Source organism: Thamnophis elegans, chromosome 4 (genome assembly GCF_009769535.1).
Source record: "Thamnophis elegans isolate rThaEle1 chromosome 4, rThaEle1.pri, whole genome shotgun sequence".
In the NCBI taxonomy this organism is placed as follows: Eukaryota; Metazoa; Chordata; class Lepidosauria; order Squamata; family Colubridae; genus Thamnophis; species Thamnophis elegans.
The window spans coordinates 108656074-108673854 of NC_045544.1; the positions used below are offsets into that span (position 1 = coordinate 108656074).

The following is a 17781-nucleotide window of genomic DNA, read 5'->3' on the forward strand; positions in this document are numbered from 1 at the left end:
AAGATAACAACTTGTTTCTTCCTTTGCAGATTTGAATATACTTAAATCCCTTAATGGATATCTAATTTCGAATCATGTACTCTACCTGGGCTCCTTCTCCATGATACAGGCAGTTCACCACATTATCCAACAGATTTATATCCAACTTCTGGTTGAAATCCAGCAGCTGCCGTGCTGCATGGTCTGCTAACATTGTCATAATTGCTGGCATAGATTACTGAAATTGTAAGAAAAATAAAAATAAATCAAGTGAAAAATAATTTTTAGTTTTCAAATATTCAGCAAGATATTTTACAAAGATGATTACATTTTAAATAATTGATGACTTTCTGAAAGGACCAAAATTAAATTCCAAATAATACATTTTTAAAATTTGATAACAGAGGGATTTCGTCTCAGCAGCTGGGCCGGCACAAACACTAGAATGATTGGTGGACAGGTTGTTTCAAGGCATTGTTGAACCAAGCCGTAAGATTAAATCATAACACAGATTGCTTGAACACTGTATGTTGCGTGAATACACTGGTGACCCAGTTACTGAGATGAGAAACTGAAGTCTCTTCAATGTTGTGTTCTTACAAAATAGTAAACATTATACCCAAAATTAAGTTTGAATTTTAGTAATCTATCTTTATTGTAAATATTTATACTGATAAATAATGCAATTCATTTTCAGCAGAATCAAAGTACAACTTTTGAAAACTATAGAGGGAATTACAGTATTTGCCTTCTTCGCAAGCTTATTAAAATGATAAGCAGTTGGAAGCCTGTTGCCTGTTTAACGTATTACCTTTAAGAAAGGTAATACATCCATGATTCCCATTCCCAACTTTTAAAGGACGAATCGTGTGTGTTTGTGTGTGTGTTTATACTAACCCTACCCTATGCAAAAGTTCTACTTAGGTTAAATAGGATGTGCTCCCTGATTAAATATGCTATTAAATAGCTTTCCTCTGATGACCACCCATATATGTTATAATGCCTACTAAATGTTGTCACTGATTATAACCAATTGAAGATGATGGAATTGTAGTTCATCAGATTTCAGAATACTAGATTGGAAGGATTATGTTTGTGATTGAGCCTTACCTATGTTCCAGTGGTTCATATTGTTTTGGAAATGGTCCAATTACTATTTTCTATTGGAATCCATAATACAAATGTGTAAAGAAATAATAACTAAACAGATAATGATTATGTTGAGGTTGTTTTAATTTGGCAAAACAAGGCTGCAATCTCAATTCAAAGAGCCAAGGTGGCGCAGTGGTTAAATGCAGCACTGCAGGCTACTGCTAGATCAGCAGTTCAGCGGTTCAAATCTCACCGGCTCAGGGTTGACTCAGCCTGCCATCCTTCCAAGGTGGGTAAAATGAGGACCCAGATTGTTGGGGGCAATATGCTGACTCTCTGTAAACCGCTTAGAGAGGCCTGAAAGGCCTATGAAGCGGTATATAAGTCTACTGCTATTGCTATAATTCATTCACTCTCAAACCCCCCTATTAAATTCAGCAGGCGTAACCTCTTAGGATTGAACTTTAAATATCCCTAGAGTAGTTATAGTAAATTGTATATACCTTCTGCTATTAAGTACAAAATGTAACCAACTACACCTGTCCAAATGTGATGTTTACATATAACAGATATAGAATTTCTATGTTATTGGAAATTACATCTTTACTTGGTTTGACAGAACAATTTTCCTCACATTTTTCAATATCTAGTTACACTTTTCTCAGGTATTTAATTCTATAGTTCTAGGTGTCAACAAGCACTATTTCCATTCCTGGTTATACTTTTTCTTGAGCAGTTTAAACACACATAGAAGCTTTGTAGTGGACACTTATATGCAATTTCCATGGATGCTTACTTTTCCTTTTAAAAAAAATCTATTTTCTTAACTAAGTTTGAGTAGTGGTCAGGCTAGAAACTGAGAAACCATGAGTTTTAGTCCCACCTTAGGATGGATGACCTTGGGCCAGTTACTTTCCTTAGGTAGGAGGCAATGGCAAATCAGTTCTAAAAAAGCTTGCCAAAAAACTGCAGGGCTATCCAGGCAGTCTCAGAGAATTGGTATGACTGAACAGAAGAAAAAACTTTACTATCCCAAGGAATGATGGCTTATAAGAACCAGTCATATGATGATTGCATATTATAAACTTAATCAATGGAATGGAAACATTCTTGCCACATGAGCTCATTAAAATGATGTAGCTGCTTCTAATAAACAGTACAAAAAGGCAGATACCTCACCACTGTAAGATCTAGATACTTTAAAGTTAATGTTGCATATATTTACTAATTGCAAAAGGTAATTAAAGTGAAAAAACCTCTTAAAATTGCAAGCTTAAAAATTAGATATAATTTAAATTAATTATTCAAATCAGTATATCTAATTTATCTGTAACATGTATACATCAAATAATTTGTAAAGAGAATATAATACCATTTGAAATTAATTTGGACAACCATCTTTCAAAGTTCAGAGTTAACAAACTTACAATTTAAGAATAACTAGCTCTCTTAATTTCATTTCTTAATTCCATTAACCAATTCAGCACAACCAATTCATCTTTAGTTATCAGTATGATGCTACTAAATGTAGGCCTCCCTAAGTTTTATATTTGTTAACAATCAGGTACTTCGTATCAAATCTAGTCAGATAAGCTGTGTAAGATGAAAAACCTATAACGGAGTCCAAAATATAGTATTTAAGGACTGCAGTCTGCCCCTCCCATAGAGACGCTTCAGTAAGGTTTCCTCGGAACAAGAAATTAACTTAACAGAAAAATCAGCGAATTAAAGAATTTAAGGCTTAATCAGAAATAGGCCACTAACATAAACAGAGAAACCATACGCACATGGGATACATCCAAGGGAGACCGCTACGTTCACACTTATACACATACACACACCCATTGGTTAGGCCTTGGCTGCCGCCCTTCCCCAACAAGCAGACACGCTGCAGAACATGCGACATCCACGCTACTGACATACAACTGAGCTATAAATTGAGTTTATTTTCAGAATTTTCCCAGAGAGATTTCGTTTTTCAGCACAGAGTGGACCACGCAGAGATTATTTCTTTTCCGCCCCAAGATCAGTAAAGAGCACAGCAGGGCCGCTGCAGCCCCTCCCTCCTCTTTCCCTGCTTTCTATACAGGGTCCCCACGTGATCTAGGCGGACGTTTCAATACTGCTGCACGGAGACACACAAAAAATATTTCTGGAAACTTCCACTCCTAATAATTCACAGATAACGCTCGTTCTTTTTTCTATCCGATCCCAGTCTCCCGCCTTGTCCTTCATCTACCTATAAGAAAAGGTCCTCCTTTCATCTCCCGCCAGGCCCTTCTCTCTCCCGCTTACGTTTTAGTATCCAGCTCGAGTTTCCTAATCTACACTTGCTGCTTTGCTCCAGTCCCAGCGCCATGCTCCAAGGATGGCCTAGGTTGCTGGAACCTGCTACATTTTCCTTCCCTCTCCCATTACTTTTATTTCCGATTTCCCAAGCATCTTCTTTGAACTTCGTCTTGCTCCAAAGCTGGCACCTATTGAAGCCCTATGTCTCTTTGAGATACACGCCCCTTTCTCTTTCTGCTTTCCATGTGGCTGCAAGTACAAGTCTTCAAGAACGACCCGCTTATATCTCTATATTACCAAAAAGCTTCGTACTTAGCACTCCCCATTTTTGTTTTCCTTGGAAACGGCAAGATGATCACACACCGTTTACTGTATACAGTTTAGGCCCAGGGAATGAGAACCATTATTTCAAATAAAAACTAAAATGCATTTGAGAACTGCTAAGCATAAAGCAATCTTTCCAGTAGATCTTTTCACATCTAGCCCATTCCATAAGAGTCCAAGTTGATTTCTCCGGGGATTGCTTTTCTCTACACCCCAACTTTCTTCAGCAAATCCTCTTTTCCCTCCCTTTCCAATTTAATGCCCCATGCACGTGTTTTCATTAATTGAAAGTTCTCACTTACCTAATTGAGTATCACAACTATTTCTTCTAGAGAGGCAAGTAGTGGAGAGGAGCAGTTAAAAAAAAAAGAAATCCAAGCAAATCTAAAAAGCACGAGGAGGAGTGAAGAGATCTGTCCAGGCTTCCTTCCTTCTCAACTCCCCACCACACAGATACAAAAGAAAGGTATCTTTCTCTTTTCATAAGCAGTCCAAAAGTCATTCAAAGCCCACCCACCCTCCCCCCAACTCTCCAACTTACTAACAAATGGGGATGGAAAGGAAGGTGAATTACAAAAAAAAGGGGCCGAGGGGGCAAACAACACACAAATCACTTTCTGTTTCTTAAAGTTACAAATTCGCCCATAGAAAAAAACAGGGCTTGGTCGTCCATTCAAATGTGTAACCAAGATTCACCCCCTTTTCCAACCACCCCGAAAAGACACACAAGGAGGGTGGGGATGCGATTTGATTCTAGGCAATTTCTTCCACCACCAGACAAGAAAGAAGGGACTCTCCACCGGTTTCCCTCTCCCGCCCTTTCCTTAAAACCTTAAGTTGGAGGGGGGCGTTTCTACACCCCCCCTCACATAAATACTTCTTATATATTAAAACACAGCGATTTTAAGGAGACTCCCTCACTGCCTCATTCAGGTAGGCAGTCAGGCAGAACACTGAAGTTGAGGGAGATCTGCCAATTTGGGAAAGGGGGGGGGATTTAGGGGCCTACAACACACCCACACCACGCTCCTTCCCACTCCAAAATTAAATAGGCGGGGAAGCCAGAAAACGCTCACTTGGCTAGACACCCCCCACGGCTGTTTTGGGAGTCCTTAAATTTTTAAAAACTCAGAAGCACTTTTCAACCACCCGATTCTCGGGAATCAGTCAAGACGGCCAGGCTGAGCTACCTCCCCCTTTCTTTCCTCACGCTCTCACACTGCACGGGTTGCTTTCCCCCCTCAGTTCACTTCCATACCTAACCCCGTCCTTATTTTAAACCCCTGCTTCTCTTCTCCTGCCAATCCACTCCTGCGCTTAATGAACCCCGCTCTGCTTCCTCGCACACGCGCGCCCTCCAGCAGTTCCTCCTCTCTCGCTCGCCCGCCCCTCCCCACACGGTAAAGGCGGCAAAGGAACCGAGTGCGTGGGGCGACTGCTTTTCTTTCTCTCGGACACAATCCCCCCCTCGCTCTCACTCGCTCTTTCGTTTCCCCCCCGGCTCTCGCTTTCCTTCGTTGCTGCTGCTTCTCCTTCCGCTCTTCCCGCTCCTCCTCCTCTAGTGCCACAGACTCGGAACCGGCTCAAACCGGTTCAGACTGGGAGATTCCATCTCGGTTTAGTTTTCAGCCCATGGCGCCTCCGAGCGTGCGGGAGGGGAGGGGGGAAAGCCTCCACCCCAAGCCGCCCTGTCTTCCCATTGGCTCCAAGGAATGACGGAAAGAAGAGGAGGAGGGAGCTTCAAAGTAGAAGGGGATCCGCATACACACATACACCATCTAACGGGGTTATAGGCAAATAGGTCTCGGCGTTTCATTGGTTAAGCGCGACATCCATCTTGCTTTCGAACGCGCGAAGCTCTTGTGGGGGAAGCCTAGCACTTCTTCCCCCTCGTTCTTACTCTTTCCGCAATACAGGAGTGGAGAAAAGTGGACGTACTGAAGTGCAAGAGAGAAGGGAAAGTAGCCGGTTTTTTATTGGAGCAGGAGGACCGTCTCTCTTATTGTTGTCCCGCCCCGTCCCCACCTCTATTTCTTCCCGCCTCGACCTTTTTTTTTCCATGCCCCAATGTCTTCAAATAGCATTCACGAGGACTGGTTCTATACTTAAGCCTTACCTCTCATTGGATGGCAGCTTTAGATGACGTCAGGAGGCGAGCTCGAGGCGAAGGAGACCGTTTACGGCAGAGCTCGGGGCGTCGTAATTGAATTGTGAGCGGAAGATGCTGAGGAGAAAGGAGGCGTTGGTTGAGGCGACGAGTAGAGATGAAGCGAAGACAGGAAAGAGAGCTGACTCCCTGTAGTTCAAGAGGCGATGGTTCTTAGCATTTGGAAATTAGATAACCGTGGAGTGTTCCTTTCTTTCTAAAGGAGTTATTACGTTGATCTGCCAAACCGTCGAGGATTCTTGCGACACCTGCATCGTTAATCAGTTTATACCTTAGTCACCAAGGCTTAGCGTTTGAGCCTGGAAAGTGCTCTTTGATTTCGGGCTTTTTGTGTTTACCCATGGAAACAAGGGAACAGTTTTCTCAATTGGTACTCTCCAGGAGGCTTGGACTACAGACTTCCCATGACTGGCTTAGTGGAAACTTAGTTCCGAGAATGTGCCATATTTATATTTTATTTGGATTGTTAGAATTATAACTCACATTTTCCTCAAGAGGTTTTTTTCTGCTCCTTTTCTCCATTTGGTTTCACAAGTCGTTATTTTTCTAAAAAAAATACTAAACTTAAATAGCTTAATAAGATTTCTTGCACAAATAGAACTTTCAAATATGTTAACTATATTAACAAGTACAGAATGCCTTGTTGAGTAATTCTTTCTAAACTAATATCTGATCATGGATTGCTAGTGGACTAGGAGTATATAAGTACCACCTTGTGCATATTCAGTAAAATTACATGAAACTTGCTTAGCCTTACCTTCCCCATCAACTTCTCCATTATGTCTATTGGCCAACATTGTAGAATTCAAATTGACGTTGAAAGATTGTCTTATCTTCCCTATGTGATCTATAAGATCTATAAACTGGCTAGCAATTAATAAGAAACTATTAACAATTCTTTGTGCAACTTTTTAAATTTGCTTACTAATAAGGCTAACCTGTTTTCAAAATCTGCATATGCCAGACATTTTACAAAACCTTTGGATTTTGCACAAGACCCCTATGCTTACATGTGTTAAGTCTCATTTTTGCCAACACTTTTGGCTTGCTTCTGGTATTGTTAGTTCATTTATTTTAAAAAGAATGACATAAAAAGTGACTAAAATAAATTTATTGCTTGCTTTCAAACTGCAAATATTGTATACAAAAAAGGGTGTTGATATTTTACACACAATGATTATTTTTGAATAGCTAGAAGCTAATAATGCTTATTTTCATTCTGAACCAATTTGGAAAATATTGAATAATAAGCATGCCTATATATAATATTTTAACTTGTGCCTTTTTCCTGGAGATATAAATCTAAAGTATCTTTGATATTTCTGGATAACTGCTTAGTCAGAGTCAGATGGTGAATTTTACATTTTTTTAAAAAAAATGATGTGAAATATAGGTAGTCCTTGATTTACAGTCTCAATCCCAAAAATTATGTTGTTAAGCAAAGCAGTTAGTGAGTTTTGCCTTATTTTATGACCTTTTTGCCACAGTTGTTAAATGAATCATTGTAGTTAAGTTAGTAACACAATTGTGAAGTGAATCTGGCTTCCCCATTGACTTTGCTTGTCAGAAGGTTGCAAAAGGTGATCATGTGGCCCTGGGACACTGCAGCTTCATAAATGAGTCAATTGCCAAGCATCTGAGTTTTGATCACATGACGATGGAAAAGCTGTAATGGTTGTGTAAAAAAATGGTAGTAAGTCACTTTTTTTCAATGCCAGAACCTTGAATATTCACTAAATGAACTGTTGTAAGCTGAGGACTACCTGTAGACATGTTTGAGACGACAGCCAGGATTTTAATAATTTCCCTTAATGAAACCTTTAAGTGATATTCTTAATAAATATTTGAACATTTGAAAATATAATTGCTGTATTGCTTTGTTACATTAATAATTTAGAGTTTTTATCAAAAGTTCATAGGATTTTTCATAATACCTTGCTGTCTGTCAAGGTAGCATACAGAGCAGCCAAAAGGATAGAGATGGGAAGATAGGCAGGTGGGGGAAGTTGGAGGCAATCCCTTATCTGTGGGAAAGACAAATAGTGGAATTTCTTGGATTGCAGTGGGCCCTCAGTTAACAACCTGTAGAATTTGGTTAATGATGACAACGGATTGCCAGGATTGCTATTGCTAAGCAATGCAGTCATGTGATATCATGCTTTCTGACTACATTGTTAACGAAGAAATTCTGATTCCAGTTGTGATAATAAATCATAAATTGAGGACTACCTGTAGTCTTTTCTCACCAAATATCAGTCAACCATATTTTAACTAAATTTTTAAATCTAAGAAATTACTATATTTTAAATTCAGATATATAATTAAAACAATCCATGTTTATATCTATAACTATACTGAAATATTCTCCAATAACAATATTACCTCTGGAGAAAGTTTAAAGAATGTAAAATTGTTCTTGGATGATATAGGTTGAACTTGACATCATTTCTCGTACCATAACTTTTTAAAAAAAAACTTACTTTTGCTGTATTTGCAAACATATAGTGGGGCAAAAAAGTATTTAGCCACCAATTGTGCAAGTTCTCCCACTTAAAAAGATGAGAGAGGTCTGTAATTGACATCATAGGTAGACCTCAACTATGAGAGACAAAATGAGAAAACAAATCCAGACAATCACATTATCTGATTTGGAAAGATTTTTTTTGCAAATTATGGTGGAAAATAAGTATTTGGTCAATATCAAAAGTTCATCTCAATACTTTGTTATATATCCTTTGCTGGCAATGACAGAGGTCATACGTTTTCTGTAAGTCTTCACAAGGTTGGCACACACTGTTGCTGATATGTTGGCCCATTCCTTTATACAGATCTCTAGAGCAGTGATGTTTTGGGGCTGTTGCTGGGCAACACGGACTTTCAACTCCCTCCAAAGGTTTTCTATGGGGTTGAGATCTGGAGACTGGCTAGGCCACTCCAGGACCTTGAAATGCTTCTTACGAAGCCACCCCTTCATTGCCCAGGTGGTGTGTTTGGGATCATTTCATGCTGAAAGACTCAGCCACGTTTCATCTTCAATGCCCTTGCTGATGGAAGCTGGTTTGCCCTCAAAATCTCATGATACATGGCCCCATTCATTCTTTCCTGTACACGGATCAGTCGTCGTGGTCCCTTTGCAGAGAAACAGCCCCAAAGCATGATGTTGCCACCCCTGTGCTTCACAGTAGGTATGGTGTTCTTTGGATGCAACTCAGCATTCTCTCTCCTCCAAACACGACGAGTTGTGTTTCTACCAAACAGTTCATCTGACCATATGACATTCTCCCAATTCTCTTCTGGATCATCCAAATTCTCTCTAGCAAATTTCAGACGGGCTTGGACATGTACTGGCTTAAGCAGGGGGTCACGTCTGGCACTGCAGGATCTGAGTCCCTGGCGGCGTAGTGTGTTACTGATGGCAGCCTTTGTTACGTTGGTCCCAGCTCTCTGCAGGTCATTCACTAGCCCCCACCCCACCCCGCTCCGCATGGTTCTGGGATTTTTGCTTTTTTACTCTTGTGATCATTTTGACCCCACTGGGTGAGATCTTGCGTGGAGCCCCAGATCGAGGGAGATTATCAGTGGTCTTGTATGTCTTCCATTTTCTAATTATTGCTCCCACAGTTGATTTCTTCATACCAAGCTGCTTGCCTATTGCAGATTCAGTCTTCCCAGCCTGGTGCAGGTCTATAGTTTTGTTTCTGGTGTCCTTCCACAGCTCTTTGGTCTTCACCAAGAGTTTGGAGTATGACTGTTTGAGGTTATGGACAGGTGTCTTTTATACTGCTAACAAGTTCAAACAGGTGCCATTAATACAGGTAATGAGTGGAGGACAGAGGAGCCTCTTAAAGAAGAAGTTACAGGTCTGTGAGAGTTAGAAATCTTGCTTGTTTGTAGGTGACCAAATACTTATTTTCCACCATAATTTGCAAAAGAATTATTTCCAAATCAGACAATGTGATTGGATTTGTTTTCTTATTTTGTCTCTCATAGTTGAGGTCTACCTATGATGTCAATTACAGTCCTCTCTCATATTTTTAAGTGGGAGAACTTGCACAATTGGTGGCTGACTAAATACTTTTTTGGCCCATTATAAATCTATACAGGTTGATATCGAAAGAGCTACAGCTCTAGCTTTAGAAGTTGTTTTTTTTTTTGAAGTTGGCATCCGTTTACCAGTTTGTATCCGTTTATATAAAAGAGGAAGCATGATTTTTCCTGTGCTTGATACATGTATTTTGGAGAGAAATACAGTCAGGTTTGTATAATTTCTATGTTTTTGCTATTTTTTATGTTTGATGGACATTAAAGCTTCATTATTATAAAAGGTTTCTTATTTAACCACTTTAATTAATTTTACATTATAGTAGTAGTAGTAGTAGTAGTAGTAGTAGTAGTAGTAGTAGTAGTTCTGTTCTCATTTAAGTTATTTAGATATATTCTCTCCCCACTCTTTCCTCTCTCAACCCTTCCTCTAATTTACTTTATTTCCATCAAACTACCCTTTAATATAATTTGGCATTAGAAATTTTATTTTGAGACTTGATCAGCTGTAAGAACTTCAGGTATCTAATATTGAAAGGCTTACAACATTAATTGGTTCCCTGTCTTTTCATTTTTCTTTTCCTACTCTTTATTTTTGTGCTGAGGCTTACAAAACAGGGCTGCTAGCTGCTCTGTGTCTTTTGCTGAAGAGGAGTTGCTTTATGTTAGTTAAATAAAATGGTGATTTGGCATGATAGTGGTTTTATGGTGATTTTGGAGGAATAAGTAAATTTATACATCTTAATGATAACTTCAGCAGGTATATTCTCTATGAATTCTCATCCTTTTTTAAGTTGTTAAGTTAGTGACATGCAGTTTACTTTGTGGTATAAATTTCATAGATTGCATTTATAAGAAGTTATGTTTTATTTCTAATCACTCAGCTTTAAGGATGATTCTGGGTTCCAGAATCAAGTTCATACCACATAAAATACTATAGTTATACCTTCAACTAGCTCAAATGTAATTTTGTTCTTGGTTAGTTTATTTTGCAAGTTTTGCAACTTCTTCAGTTCTACATTACTTTGAGGCAAAAGTATTCTGTGCCTTTTATCACAGATTTGCATAACAGTGTTCCATTGTATTTACTTCTTTTTCAAATGATTTCTTTCACATAATTTGCCTTTTTGTAGCAGCCTACTATTGAGTTGATATTTTTATTTTTATTTTACTTCTAATTTGCCCAATAATTGAAACACTCTAAGTGCATTACAGGTTATTTAAAATGTAAGGAATTTCTGAAAGCATAAAAGCAAACAATGAAAGAATAACATGCAATTAATAAATTGCATGAGGAAACTATATCTGGTATTCCAATATAGAAGAGGCACTTAAAATCAAACCAAAGAAAGATTTGGGAAATAGAGGAATATTTTTGCCTGGTGACAAATGTGATGCTAAACATAATGAGGCATTCTGTAACCACTGCCTAGAACAGGGGTGTCAAACTCACGTCACAGTGTTGTCTTTTTCCCCCTTCGCTAAACCGGGCATGGACGTGGCCAGTGCATGGTGCATTCGGCCTGCGGACTGGAAGTTTGACAGCTCTGGCCTAGAAGCTCCTTAACTTAATTTGATAAATTGTCTTTATCAATAGGAATTTGCTCAACAAATGAATTGCCTATTGATATCTCAGCTCCCATTTATGTGATTATTAAAATATTTTCCAGACATCCTTTAATTTATTTTTCCATGCTCCCAATGGCCAACCTCTAAAAAAAGGATCCCTGAGGAGTAAGAAGAAATCAGGAGAAAACCTGCTACAGTAATTCCTTCCCTCCAGAGGGCCCTCAGAACACCAACTACTGTGTTTCCTCGAAAATATGCCCTACCCCAAAAGTAAATTCTAGCTAGATTTTTACATGTGTGTCCAATGTAAGCCCTATCCCCAAATAAACCCTAGTTACAACCCTGCCCACTTCAGGGTGCATGAGATGGGACTAGGCGCATGGGTAAAAATCTAGGAATGGTGATGGTGGAGCTCCCCTACTTACCAGGCCTTGTACACCTCAACACCTGCCTTGCCTTGCAGGCCCACTTTTGAGGCCGCTTTCTGCTTGCACTCGCTGTCCATGGCCTCTGTTTTGCCATCAGAGGCCTTTTAGAAAGATGTCTGTTGATGCGTGTGTCTCCCCTGGCTCCGTTTTGTTGTCAGAAGCCCTTCTTGAAAGACCTCTGCAGCCAATAAAGAAGCTCTGAATCGATCAGGAGCTCTATTATCGACTGCAGAGGTCTTTCCAGAAGGGTCTCTGACAGCAAAATGGAGGCCGGGGGCGATGCATGCGTCAATCCAGACCTCGTTTTGCGACTGCAGAGGCCTTTCTGGAAGGCCTCTGATGGCAAAATGGAGGCCAAGGGCGACGTGTGAGCAGTGGCAAGCGGTTGCAGAAGATGTGGGCTGGCAACAGGCTCCTGCTGGGTAAGGTTGTTGGTGCTGCCACCGCGAGGTCAGTCAGTAATTAGACAACTCCTGAAAATAACACCTGGTTCCTTTTTTGGTGGCAAAAATATGACCTGATCTTATTTTCAGGCAAATATGGTATTTTGTGATGAATTATGAATTTCTTTTTGAAACTCTTTGCCTTTGCAGTCTAATTACCTTAAATAATTTTATTTTGTCAATAAACCTGGATACATTTTAGATCATTTTTCAATAGTTTTTCTTTTACAGATTTTTGCACATGCTGTTTTTTATACTCCTTCTATTATAAAACTGGTCATTTATTACTTTTCCCTGCATTTTCCTCCATAATATATATGGGTTATCTATTCATAAGATATTTTTCCTCATTCTCCCATGGTTTCTAAGTTTAACACACTTTAGTAAAAATCATTAATTTACAATACATGTTTAAACAAAATAAAAATCAGGCATTTTCTGTTTCAGATTTCAACTGATACATGTACTATTTTATTTGTTTATTTTCACATTTTTGAAGTAATTTAATATTTTTGAACCACCCATATCCCTCAGAGAGGGACTATGGGCAATGTACAATAAAATGTTAAAATAAAAAACAGCATCTTAAAATTTAAAAGGAGGCAAGGATAATTAAAACCTGTTAAAAATGGAGGGGTCTCAGAGCACTAACCAGCCCCACAGCTGCATGCCCCTCTGGGCTCCCCATGCAAGGTCACAGAGCCATGTTTTAATGCCTTCAGAAGGCCAAGAGAGGGGATCTGTCTCACCTCCAGGAGGACAGTATTCAAATATTTTATCAAACAAAATAACATTAATTTGGACAACATGCTATCAACCAAAGACAACTCTCCAATCCTCTTTCAGCAACTGAATTCATTCAGTTTAATTACAATAGTAGCAGCACAAGCCAATGAACTTCATGATGATGTCCCAATTCCACCAATCTCATGCCAGAATGGGCCAGGAGTTGCAGTGATGGTTTGTAGCTGTCTTCCCATCTAGCAAAATGTAAGGCAGGCACTGGGAGCAGAATGCTGGAAGCTTTACTGTAATCACAGGGAGAGATGATGAATAAGGTATTGATAATAATAGCTTGTTGTGTATATTATGTTTTGCCCTGGGACCAGGTTTACTATTTGTATAAAGGTGTATCTACATCTAACTTAAAGAGAACATCGCTTCAGTATTAATATCTATCTTCGTATTTCTGAATGTTTATATAGTTCAGACATTGGATATGGATAGAAATATGGATGCCTGGAGACATGCATTTTAGATAGCCGTATCTTTACATAATCTACATCATTTAGACATTTTCTGCAATGAATGTTCAGGAAAACCATGAAGATTTATTTCTTGCAGTGAGCATTTGGAAGCACTCTTGTTTTCAGGAGAGCTCCACAATTGACAAGCAGGTGATTAGGGCAATTTTAAATGGAAAAGATGCAGCAATTGCATGACCCTTAAAATATTCTTGTGTTCACATTAATTCCTTATACGTTGGTGCACAATTGGCAAATACACCTGATAGTTTTTATATTCCTGCAGAAATCTACATGGTAACTTTGATTTATAATAGCAAAAATCCAGAAACATGATAGTTCTTTACTCATTTTGATATCTGCTGTCAATGTCATTATAAAAATGTATTTCTTAGTGACTTTAAATTGCCTTATAATAAACATGAAACGTGGAAAATAACAAATCTGATAAACATGAAAATAGAATTAGGTTCAAATCACTAGAATCAGTCAACAGCAGGGGATTCTGCAACATCATCTTTTTTAGACATCTTGCCTAGTATCTTGAAATTTTCAAGGTTGTTTTTTTTGCTGAAGAATAACTCTTTATCCCCTGTCCACAATAAGAACATCTATATCATCAAGGTCTCCATTTTTCTGTCCTTATACCATTACTATGAAGTAGGTCATTTTTATTCTTATAAATGAAAGAATTTTATTTAGGGGGACCTGCGATTGTGGGATAACAAGTTGCCTAAAGCAACCTTGTAAATTCATAACAGAAATCAAGTTGCCATAATTCAAGGCTCAATCTTAACCATTATATGACTATAAATGCAATATACAGTATACTTCACAAGTTTGTTGCAAACTTCAAGGTATACAGAAGTTTGATAGCTGAAGATCTAAATTTGAACTTGTTCTTTTAATGCCTGTAAAGAGTTTTATAGCTGCATCTATAATTTCTATACATATACTGCATATAAAATAGGTATCTATATATCTGTATCTATAATTCATTCCTTATCAGCTAAAATTCACTGCAGGTCAAAGGTCTTTTCAGCTGCTTTCCAACTAACAGGAAGAAACACCTTCCTAACAGGAAGTTAACACCTTCAAATGCGGTATCTGTCAAGTATTTGGACATTTGGATCTTTTAAGATAAGTTAGTATCCAATTGAGGATTGTTGTTGTCCAGTATTTGTTGTGCAGCATGGCCAGCCCATTGCCATTTCAGTAGGCTGCTTCATTATACTCCTGTTTATTGGCAGATCTCTATAAAAACTTGTTTGGTCACATTAAACATTTACCATTCAATGCTTTGGTCAACTTTCAACTTCTACACTGATTTGACATTTAACATCCAAATGTCACAATTACATTATCAAGCACAGGTAGTGTACACCGATTAATCAGTTTGCTCTTTAAGCTGGTTGGCATGTTGCTGTTTACAGTTAATCCTCGAGTTGCAACAATTCACCTAGTGACATTCAAAGTTAAGGGAAAATCCCTTCAAGTATTACATGATTCACTCCAATGAATCCTTGGGCTAAGAATGTAATTGGCAGGCTCCATTACATTCGCAACTTGACGATTACCTGTTTTGATTTAGATGTTTATTTATTAAATATACCACTCCTTTTCCCAATAGGGTGAATATGGGCAGCTTGCCTAACATAAAAAACATCAAAAATTTCAAACTATGCACATTAAAAATTTTAAACTGCCAAAAAAACACCACTGAACCAAGGAGATGGCTAGTACCGTATTAACCATCACCAGCATTGAGCACCTTCTCATGGCCCCAAGCCAACTGACAAAAGCAAGTTTTAAGGCCAAAAGTGTAGGAACAGTTCTCACTTCTGGTGGTAGAGCAAAAATCCTCTTCTCCTTTGAATCTGCCCCAGAGGTGGGCTGCCACTGGTTTGGACCAGTTCAGGCAAACTGGTAGTTATGACCAGCAGCTGGGCCCACCCATTCATCCACCTCAGCATTGTCCTGTCCTATATAATTGCCGTGTGTTTGATGCTGCGCGCATGCATACGCTCACATTTTCGGTTCTGGGCAAGGTGGTTGTTACATTATGTGACACCCACCTCTGCTGTGCCACACACTGATCAAGGTGCCCTACCTACACCTACTTACTCATTCACTGATCCAGCGTATACAAATAAAAATTGAACAGCTAAGGTGAAAGAGGGAAAAAAATAAAGTGAAGGAGAAGGAGGAGAAGAATTTAAGGATGGTGTCAGTGTCAGTGTCAGTAGCAGCACTACTGGGGAACCTGTTACTGATGAATGTGCAGCATTTGTTTCTCGTGCAACTATTAAGGTAGAAAAAAATGAAAAGGAGGGGGAAGAGAATGAAGGTGCAGGAGAAAGAGGAGAATATACAAATGGTGGCAGCAACGCTAAAGAGTAGGAAGAGAAGGAGAAGAAGAGGAGGAAGAGGGGGAATAAAGAGAAGAAGGGGTGGCCGCTGTCCTTTCCCCATCCCAATTTCATTTCTTCACCCCTCGACTCTGTGGTGTTGCTTCAGGTCAATCCAAAGTCTGAAGCCGGTGCAAAGCCTTTGGGATTTTAAACTCTCCCATCACCCATTACCTTCTCCCATCACCTACCCACTTTCCTACCCCGGTTCTAGTTACTTTTTAAGGGGCAATACCCTGTGTACTTTTATTTATTTATTTAATTTAATTTTTTTTATTTTGTCAAACATGAATTAGATAACAGATATAAGTATAAACATGATTATGAATACCTGAAATGAATATGAGTACAAGGGAATATTAGGACAGGGACATTAGGCACGCTGGTGCGCTTATGCATGCCCTTTAAAGACCTCTTAGAGATAGGGTGAGGTCAACAATAGACAGTCTAAGGTTAAATTTGGGGGGTTTGGGAATGTAACAACAGAGTCAGGTAGTGCATTCCAGACATTGACAACTCTGTTACCGAAGTTGTATTTTCTGCAATCAAGTTTGGAGGGTTTACCGTAAGTTGGCATGAAACCTACTTTTTACTCCTTACTCACAAGGAAGGAGCCTCTTCAGAACTCTTTCTGGGCTCCCACCAAACTTGACTCAGTCCCACCAAGTTCTCAAGGCAGTAACTGCTCTGAAGACTCAGCAGTCTTCGATGAGGTGAAAGTGGAGCCCCAACTCTCATGCCATTTTGCAGGCAGTCCCAAGAGATAAAGTAGGATGATGAGGTTCTTGCAGAGAAGTTTTTTCTTATTGTTACTCCAAATGAATTATGGAAATATAGGAGAGAAGCTTGGACTTATTTTTTTCCCTATTTCTTTTTACATTAACATCAAACTTTTTCTTTTTTTATTTAATTTTTAAAAAAAGAAGAATAACATTGCCATGGAAACAGATTAGCCCCATAGTGATTTGCAAACTAGTTTGGGATTCAACCAAGAAACAGAAACTTACATTCAACCAGGAAGATGAGGAACTCCAAGTAAAAGCAGAAGTTTATATCCAAAGTAAACACAGAAAGGAACAAACAACTACTTGGAATAATGGAGCCACAGAGGTAAACAGATGGCAGTATGGCACTCAGAGGTAAAAACAACAACAACAACAACTGTTGTCTATTCCAGTCCAGTCAGGTCCAGCTCCACTGGAGCTCAGCAACTGATTTCACAGCCTCCCCCAGGAAGAAAATATGCAGGTATCTGAAGAAAGGACTTCATCAAGTGTTAAAGAAACAAAAAGGAAAAAGGGAGTCCTTGGTTTTTTTTTGCAGATGTTTCATTACCCAAATTAGGTAACATCACTAGCACTGATGAGGTACCTAGTTTGGGTAATGAAATGTCTGCAAAAAACCCACTCCAAAACTCAGAGTGCACCAAGGACTTCTCATTTCAACTCTAGCTATAAATATTCTTTATAAAAAGGAAAGTAGCTGATATTCCCTAAAGAAAAAAAAGGCATTTGTTTGTGATAGGTAACTCACTTCTTATAAGAACAGAATCAGCAATTTGTGGGCAGAGAATTTATCAAATGAAATATGTCGTAGGTACAAATATCAAAGATTGGCAGAGAGGGATATCAAAATAATCATCCACCAAATATTATTTATTTTTATTCTTTCATGTTGAGACAAATGACACAACGAAAACAATATGAGGAAATCCAAACAGTTAGGAGTGCAGACAGAAGGTCAACATCTAATGAGGGAATGGAAAATTCTAGAAGTAAATCACTGGCTGAAGGGATG

The 17781-nt window shown here is 38.9% G+C and overlaps 1 protein-coding gene across 2 annotated transcripts in view; it reads right to left on the reverse strand.

The window, feature by feature from the left end:
• XPO1 (exportin 1) overlaps positions 1-5360 on the reverse strand; it is an 82083-nt gene extending 76723 nt beyond the window's left edge. The window contains exons 1-3 of one of the 2 annotated variants that reach the window (XM_032216696.1): positions 5163-5360; positions 3987-4012; positions 86-217 (exon numbers count right to left, since the gene is read on the reverse strand). In XM_032216696.1, coding sequence (XP_032072587.1) covers positions 86-211 — 126 coding nt within the window. In that variant the 5' untranslated portion in view covers positions 212-217; positions 3987-4012; positions 5163-5360. The remainder of the gene's footprint in view (positions 1-85; positions 218-3986; positions 4013-5162) is intronic. The other variant, XM_032216697.1, reaches the window with a different exon arrangement.
• Positions 5361-17781: the final 12421 nt, after the last annotated feature.